The sequence below is a fragment of the Poecilia formosa genome, unplaced genomic scaffold (genome assembly GCF_000485575.1).
Source record: "Poecilia formosa unplaced genomic scaffold, Poecilia_formosa-5.1.2 Scaffold155, whole genome shotgun sequence".
Lineage (NCBI taxonomy): Eukaryota > Metazoa > Chordata > Actinopteri > Cyprinodontiformes > Poeciliidae > Poecilia > Poecilia formosa.
The window spans coordinates 548,083-557,226 of NW_006800094.1; the positions used below are offsets into that span (position 1 = coordinate 548,083).

Consider the following 9,144-nt stretch of genomic DNA (forward strand, 5'->3'; position numbering starts at 1 on the left):
TTTTCATGCCTTGTTCTCTTTCATGATGCCACACTTTACTCAACAAAAAAACTTTATTGAGGGTAAACAGTACAAACTCCTTTTGTATTTCTGCTTATAGCAATTTTTAAAAGACTTTGTTGTCTTTACAAACAGAGGCGTTCACAACAGTTAAGCTAAGATAAAATGGAACATTATTATAGCAACATTGTTTTGTGATGAAGCAAATGATATTTGCATGATTTCTATTTATGTTGGGAGAGAAATTAAAAAGTTAAATCCAGCAAAGCTTTTATTTTGAGTGAACAGTTTGATAACTTAATACATCTTCAGTTCTGTTTTAGCTAGTTGTATGTACTATATACATAAGTATTTGCATGAGAAAGTTACAACCATTTCACAGTGGGAAAAGCATTTTATATAAAACCATCAAATTAAATACAGATAATAGTTTTTGATGTACCACAGATCTCTTTATTACAAAGAATTTTACATATTTCCTTATAATAATGCTTGAAAGTATATCTCAGTGAGAAAAACAAAAAAAGTGCAACATCAGTGCACTTATAAATAACAAAGTGAAGACTAAATGTTGAAAACATTAAATATATGTGTTAGAAAAGGCATTTTAGTTACATTCATTTAATAAGCTATACAAGGCATTCCTCATGCCACCATTTCTGCTGGAACATAAAAAAAAGATAGAAACCAAATGAAAAGATTACTGTAAAAGGACGCTGCCTTTTGTGTACTTTGAAGTATTTTCGCTTTTGCTAGATGGTGAAAATTGTATTATTGTCCCACATTTTAATGGATAAGGAAAATATATGAAGAGAAAACGTGGGTGGAGGGAGGGAAGGAGAACAGAAGAGAGTCGCCACGGTCTGTATGAAATGATTGGCTCCACAGATCTTTAGAACAAATATCCTGTGATTTGCTGAAACCTCACTGGGCATCTGCTTGTTAAATGTGTCACCATGATAACCAAAGTTTTCGTGCCAACGCTTGAAGACACTCAGGGGGTGACCCTGCCTCTGACAAGCGGACACAGCTGCAGCTATCTGTCTTTTTCAGTCGATCCAGTTCATGAGCCAACTGGCTCTCTGTCACCCCGCCACACTCCCCCAGGAATCCAGACTAGAAAAGAGTTGGCACCGGCATCCTCCACCTGCAAAGACAGTCCACATGCATATAGGTTTTTGTGAAACTACTCTCAGAACAGGGACGTCCCACAGCTGAACGTTGTTATTACTGAGATCGAAAGCAAGACGAGCAAGTCCCGCCTTTATCCTTCTCTAACTGAGGGGTGATTGTGTCGGGAACTTCTGATTGCAGCATGTCATTTTCGTTTGCGATGATGTGTTTCACCAAGCAGTTTGCTGCCTCGTCGATGTTGATATTCTCCTGAAAACAACACGGAAAAGTGACAGTGACATGAGGGAAAACAACAATATGGTTTTGCCAAGTGATGGCTACGGAGAGACGACAAGTTGTTATCGTGAGGCTATGAACAATTCACAGAAAATCTTTACAGAAAGTGAGCTAATGAAATGGACCAGGACTAAATGAGAGGGCTGACAGAGAGCCAGTTAGCAGCAATAATACACAAACAATCTGTGTCTGACCTTTTCATTCACATGAGCTGCAAGTGATCTGTTTGCAAACTCATCCATTTACACGTGACCGTGAGCATAAACAAATAAAGTAAAAATAATAAGAAGATTTAACAGCTATGTGAAGGGAAAGGTTATTTTACGTTTCCCGAATTATGCGTTTCCATTGGCTTCCATAAGGTTACAGTACCCTGAAAAAATGTGTGTCTCTCTTTTGTCACATTGGAGTGCACTCATTTGCTCTGTGCTATGCTATATCATCCTATGCTATCCTATGCTGTAAGACACACTGCTACATTACACCCTGAGATATACTACACAATGTTACATAATGCTACCCTACTCTGTACAGCACTGTACTCTAAAATATCCCAACAATCCCACTGAAAGCAGAACAAGCACCTAAATTTAGTTTAGGTGCTCTCCCGCATGCTTGTGTGCTACATTACTGAAATACTGTATGTACTGTAATTAATATGTAAAATTACCAATTTCAAAACCATCCTAATGATTAATTTTAGCATTTCAAAATAATATGTTTGATTAATAATTTTGAAGGTAATTTAAGCAGTGAATTAAGTTTGTGTTAGCTATTATAATCATTCAGATAAAGCAAGGCATTATGGGAGATTGTGTTCTTTATCAAATGTCATTTGTAGCTTAAAATGCCAAATATCCATGGCCTGTAGTTACTTAAGTAACAGCTGCACATACAATATATCAGATTGCAACATGTCAGAGTTAAAACAACATTACAGTAATTCTTCTTTTTACAACAAAAACAAAGTGAAGATTTGTTCTGGGAAAGACTGACTCAGAGTTTTGCAGCATTTTGACCTGTTGCAAGTCTTGTGAGGGCAGAGAGCCAATTTGACACAAGGTATGTGAGGCATCTAGCTTCCTGCTAACACACCACACTTTATTCACATGAAGTTTACGCATGTTTTCTTTTTATCTGCTGTGCTTCGTGCAGTTCGTCGAAAAAAGTAATTGTTTGAGGTAAATAGAGATAGTGTTGACTCGGAGCAGAACTTGCCCTGATATGAGGAATGCTGAGGCTTCTTGGATACCAGCGCAGGTGTTTGACTCTGTGTGTCTGGAGGGAAGAGGGAGTAAAACGACGGGGAGTCTACAGTATTTTTGATCTCTCCCATCCAGTTGTGACATTCCAGACTGTCGTAGTGAGAGTGTGAACAGAGTGCTAATGTATATTTCACCTTACAGTCAGCAACTACTTGCCTTTAATTTGAATCATATTGTGCCTATTTCTTTCAACTGCAAATGCTTCTAAAATAAACAAGGAAACTAAAAAACTCTTGACTAAACTCCTACTCCCTGTTTTTACTCCTTACTGTAGTGTTATCCCAATTTAGGCTAAAGACTAATTTGCTTGATAAGAAGTTTTAATGTTTTTTTTTNAGGGAGCACTATACACAGCTGCACGGCTGCAGCTCCTGAGAGATGTAAACAATTGGCCTTTTGTCTAACTAAATTAAACTTACTTTAATAAATTATTTCCATAGCCAGTAGTTTAAAACGCACTCATTTGGGGTTAATGAGTGCAGAGCTTTTTTTTTTTTTTTTTTGCCAATTTTTATGTTACAACCAAACATCTCAATATATTTAAAGGAGTTTTATGTGATTAATCTGCACAAATTCTGAACAATTGTTAATTGTGATGGAAAACTATTCATAATTTTAAAAGGTTTACAAGTATAACACCTAAAAGTACCTGGGCAATTGCAAAATAGCTCCAGTTCAGTCCGCACACACATTCCCCACAACTGTTTGCTCTTATCTGACAAGAGCACTTCAACAGATATTCGCCAAGCCCCCACATGATTTTGCTAACACAGCCACTCTATTATTGCCACGTTTCTATAAAATTCACAACTAGCACATTTTGCAAACCACAGACTATTTCACCTGAGCTGTGGATCTCTGCTGCTCCTCCAAAGCCACCATGATCCTCCTTCTTGTAGCTAACAGCAAGTGTGGCTTGCACACAGTAATCTTGAACACGTTATCAAATTTAAATGTACTGTCATAGTGATGTAATAATTAAACATTATTACTGTAATGAGTGGCTTAGAGTCCAAGCTCATTTAAAACCATTTTGAAACTAATAAATACTTTATGTAATGAAAATACTAAAGTCTGAATTTGGCAAAATTCCAACCAGAGATGGGAATATTAGTAAGAATCCTCTTGGAAAAATTTGACCGTTGAACGGTGAACATGCTTTTGGCCCTGAACACACCACTGCTTGGGTCGTCATGAGCAGTGGGCAGCTGATTGCATGTCTGCAATCCATGTTCAACATCTCTGTGGTCTGCTCAGAGATGGTCCATCTCTGATCTCACTCAGATTTAACATCCATGGACCATTAATTCGTGAACCATGAATTTATTGACCATGATATCAAGGTCCAATAGAAACAGATAAGATCCAGTGGTACATGTTCAGATTTTTCTTACAAAACCATTGACTTGCAGACATACAGACTGGTCATAGACTGGTAATATTTACACTGACTTTCTGTCAATATTTGCTTGGACTTTATTCTCCATGCTAATGTAAATTTTTTCCTTTTTCCCAGTTATATATCAGATTATTGGCCTTTCATTTTTAGCATATTACATATATTTTGAAGGTTCCACATCAGGTTTGGTCACTTATAATTTAGCATTAAAAATGTCTTTGCATGAGACAAATTTTGGACAGTCAGAAAGTAGAAAGTACTCATATGGCATTAATCAAACTTAATTTCTGCATGACTGACTCACAAAATGTGAGACTACTGCTTTACAGTTTGTGTAGCCGCTAGAGAATAGAGCTAATGTATTCCAACTGCATTCGTGGACAACCCTTTCTGGAAGACAAAGCACCTGATGCAAGTGCAGCTGACCTGGAAAAAACATAGACGTAGTGTGTGCCGGGAGTCTCTGTGGAAAAGGAGCATCGCACCATTAATGAGGATTTATTCAAATACAAATAGAAGACTAAGCCTGTGAAGTTCAGCTCATCCTATTTTGAATGTGTCGTTTTAGTGATGTCCTCGCAAGATAATTGGTTGCTGGGTCAGACAGACTCAAGGATGTCAACTGCCTCTTAAGGACATTTTCATAAAACAGGCCTTGAAACTGGGGCTGTAACCACTGAGACAGCCTTTAATGTTTCTGCGCGTACACATGTCTCTGTTTCTCTCACCTTAGCAGAGGTCTGAAACCATCCAACGAAGCCATTTTCCTGGCAGAACTGGTCCATCTTTATGCCATTATTGGTCAGTACTTCCCGACCCTGGTCACATTTGTTAGCCAGAAGCACAGTGGCTACATTTTTCCCATTGGCTAGTGTGAGCTTGGAATCCAAGTCCTCCTTCCATTTGGTGACGGCCTCGAAGGAGGCCGGCCGAGTCACATCGAAGACGATGAAGGCGCCCATAGCTTCACGGTAATACACACGGGTCATGTTGCCAAACCTCTCCTGACCTGAAAAAATACACACACACAGACACACAAAAAAGAGGGAAGAGTGATGAGATCAGGGTTTTAAAACCCCATAACTGGGAAATAATGTGTACCTGCGGCTGGTACACACGCGACAAAAGTTAGCTGCAGAATAAACTAAACTTCTAAGTGTTTTCATACAGTTGTTGGGTAAATTCAAGCAATAATTCATGCATAGCTCTTTTCTAACTCAGTATGGTGTCTTGCTTCAAATGGGAGAAGAAGAAAAGATTGGTAGTTCTTTTGATGAGTCCTGCTGTGGTGTTTCTGACATGAACAGGTGGATAAAAGCACAGTGTTAGCTAGAGAACAGCTGGCAGCATGTCAGCTTAGCTCAAGGACAAATCGGACAGGCAGGTTGTCTTCAAAGCACTTCCCTATACTGCTAAGTTTAGTAGTGCTGATACAAAGCAGAAAGTTGCACCTTAAGTTACAGGAAACCTTGGTGTCACACTTTCTGGTGATAACCACTTTTTAAATGAGTGAGGAATTTAATATATTATTACACTTTTATGAGTCCAAGTGTCTGTCCAAATATAGAGAGAATATATTGTCTTATAATCTTTTTCAGGAACCACAAAAAATGGACTGAGGGAGATATATTATACAATTGTTATAATAATAATTACTATTGTGATATTTATAAAAGTATAGGGTGAGATGCAAAATGAGAAAAATACAAATCAAAGTGTAACAGTGCCATTAAAGTTTAAAAATGTTGTACTTCACTGAAGAGGTTTAAAAACTACCAGCTCAGTATAAGTATTAAAGTATAAATCAAACATGTCTTGTGGACAATGCAAATTAAATTAATCATCTGAACATAGAACCTGAAGGTTTATTTCCAAAGGGTTATAAAGAAGAAAACGGCCAACCTTTTAGAGGTTTTTTTTGGAGAATATTAACAAACTTTTAAAAAATAAAATAAAATACATATTTTAGGTGGGATAAACAAAACTTCTACTTTGTGTTTTAAAGCTAAGCTCCTAATTCTTAATGCATCTGCATCACTTTGAAAGACATAAACTTATCTGATATTATTTTACATGCCAGAGAAACCAGCTCTGCCACCCTGTGAGCCCCAATATTATGAAAGATGGCCGACCAAAATAGAAAAGTCAAAGTTGTTTATCCTGGGAAAATACACAGAAACAGCAAGTGATTCATCATGCCACTGACTGGAGAAACTTAAGTCTATCATCAACCACAAAACCTTTTCCCACAAAAGGGAAAGCCTTCTGATGTGACAACTAAATGTTCAGTTTATGATTTTAAGAACAGATTTATGAACAGTGAATATTACAAAAAGCTTTATGGTCCAAACTGAATGGGGAAACAATGCACAACCAATGAGGTTTTCCCATTCTCTGGAAACCTTCACACTACTTTGCCATTTCCTTTTTCAGGTTTTCAGTTCATAATAAAAGCTCTCTGTACACGAAATCTTGGGCCTCAAATCTCCCTCACGAGTCTGAGCCACATGACTGCTTGCGCTTACTGGAGAGAGAACACAGGAGGGGAGAGAGCAGAAGGTCAGAGGATTCTTCTAAACCTCAGCCGACACTCATGTGACATTGAAACCGTGGTAGCCTTCAGGTTTGTCATCATGCCCACTGGCGTTTAATCGCAAAAAAAAAAAAAGGCTGAATTATTACTCATTTCTGTGGGCAACAAAACTGTGATGATATTATAAACTCTTTCAGGATGTATGAATAGCATTGCTGTAAGAACAGTCAACGCCGTCTATCAGTTTCTACAGTTCAGTTTTCACATCTGTTTTAGGCTAAGGTTATTCTGATGCCCAAAATATTTTTAAAAATGAGGTTTTTATGTTTTTTATATCACATTTTCTTACTAAAAAAATGGAAAACTCATCTGAAACACAGCTGACTGATCATTCTCTTTTTTAAATAATTTTCCTGGCTGCTTGTATCTTATTCCATCAGCATGCGGCCCTGGGTGGTGAGCCACATCATCCATGTTAACAACTGTCACTGTCCTGAAGACATGGCATGTGATGAACTTGAAATGAAGAGCCTCCTTCATTAAAATCGCTTAAAATATATGTTTTTTTAATGAAATGTTTCTTATCAAAGGTATGCTTCAAAGTCATTTGGTTTTATGCCAGGCCTTTACAAAAGTAAAAGGCGATCTTAGGGTTTAAAACTAACTGCTGAAACATTTTTTTTTCCAAACATTTTTTTTTTTCATTTTGTGCTCATAAAGCATTTTCAATGAGTTGCTGGTGGATGTACAGACAAAATTCAAGTCATGCTTTAAACGTAACTAGTCTTAATTTTGTTCAACAACTTTTATTTTCCAGAGATAAAAAGATGACTTGTTCCTAAGTATGCAGTTTCTCCTCAACCACAAATTCAGCACATTTTAATAGTTTATTAAAAAGCCAAGTTAAGACAAACGAAGAATACTTTTTACTTCTGTAAGTCTCCACTGTGTTTCCCCCATTCCATATACTTTGTGCGTAAAAGTTGGCACCGTACCTGCAATGTCCCACAGCTGCAGCCGCACCGTCTCCTGGTCCCAGGTAAGGACTTTGAGGGCGAAGTCCACTCCGATGGTGGCTCGGTAGTTGGGGCTGAAGTTGTGATGCACATACCGCTTGATGATGCTGGTTTTCCCGACCCCGAGGTCTCCTATAACGAGAATCTTGTAGAGGTGCTCCTTAAGGTGGTTATTTTGCATGGCGACCGAGGAGGGCGAGAGCTCAGCATGAATCCACCGTAATGGAGAGGACTCGGAATATGGAGGAAAAAAAAAACACTCAGGGTAGAATACAGAGAGAAACGTGGAGAATGAGGAGAGGAGGTAAGGTGGTTAACGCCCTTGGCCCCTCGGAGAGAAGTGGAACACAGACGTCTGGACCTTGTGACTGAGGAAGGGCCGCCGCTGCTGCTGCTGCTGCTGCCTGGGAGTGACCGTTTCTACTACTGTAGAAACACGCAAAACCGGGAGTTACGCAAATCCTCGTAGAGGAACGAGTGTAAACGATTACCTCTACACCAACAAGAGTGGAAAAAGTAGCACAAGTTAAAATAGCAAGCGTGACTGAATTCAAAAGTAAACAGCTGAGGTGTCATGACCTTTAGGATTCTGGTTTTATATTTTCCTTGGTTTTAAGATTTCTTGTTCAAAAATTTAATTGTTTCCTACGTACAATTCTATTTTAGCTCTTGGTGATGGTTTTATTTAGAAGTACAGTTTATTCCAGAAAATGCACCATGGGCGGAAATCCAGGAGAGGGATCGGGTCCGGACCCCCCCACCCCCCAATTTTGGAAAAGTCTAGAATTGTCCCCGTCCACCCCAATATGAACACAGGTAGAGCACAATATGTGAAGAAAGGGATAAAAGATTAGAATTTTTTTCATACAAAATAAATAAATCTGAAAGGTGTGATGTGAATTTGTGGCTTTCTAACACATACAAAAGCTTTGATCTGAACATTGATGCAAAACTTTCAATTTGTACAAAATTGTAAAAAAAAAAAAAAAACTACTATTCTTATTCCAGTTTCCAAATATGCACCACTCTATGTTGGTTTGTAACATAGATTATGCAAAAGTTCATGGCTGCAATGTAACAAAAACAAAAAAAACTAAGGAGTTAGCATTTAAACTGCATTTCCTTATCACCTTTTACAACTCAAAACCCCAAAGCACACAATATAATAAATTAATTACAGTATGTTAGCATGTAACTGTAATTTCACCTGATTAAGTTCCCTTCAGGGTTTTGGCAATGAAACAGCACCAAAAACAAGCCCATCAGAAAAAGAGAGATAATCAAATCCCACAGAAAAAAAATGTAACACATCAAGTTTATACTGATCATTCAAGCCCAGGCTTATATTCAATGAAGAACATGTGAAATCTCTTAAAATCCCTGAACATTAGTGAACTCAACCCAGTTTGAATGAGATGAAGCAGGTAAAACTCTCAGACATCTTGTTAAATGCACTCTCCCACACCATCTCAGTGAAAATTAGCTTCTTGAAAGTGCCTGCACTGATTGCTAAAGCATGTG

The 9,144-nt window shown here is 38.0% G+C and overlaps 1 protein-coding gene across 1 annotated transcript; it reads right to left on the reverse strand.

The window, feature by feature from the left end:
• Positions 1-245: 245 nt before the first annotated feature.
• On the reverse strand, positions 246-8,059 carry rab38a (RAB38a, member RAS oncogene family). The gene is made up of 3 exons (XM_007564101.2): positions 7,603-8,059; positions 4,803-5,083; positions 246-1,383 (listed from the first exon to the last, which is right to left on the reverse strand). The coding sequence occupies exons 1-3, from the start codon at positions 7,802-7,804 to the stop codon at positions 1,228-1,230; spliced, it is 639 nt and encodes a 212-aa protein (XP_007564163.1). The 5' UTR covers positions 7,805-8,059; the 3' UTR covers positions 246-1,227.
• Between the last annotated feature and the right edge of the window lie 1,085 nt (positions 8,060-9,144).

Coding starts and splice junctions, on each gene's coding strand:
- rab38a (XM_007564101.2), bottom strand. CDS start 7,804: ATGCAAAATAACCACCTTAAGGAGCACCTCTACAAGATTCTCGTTATA. Junction 5,084..7,602: donor GCAGCTGTGGGACATTGCAG/GTACGGTGCCAA, acceptor GTATTTTTTCAG/GTCAGGAGAGGTTTGGCAAC. Junction 1,384..4,802: donor GGTTTCAGACCTCTGCTAAG/GTGAGAGAAACA, acceptor TGTTGTTTTCAG/GAGAATATCAACATCGACGA.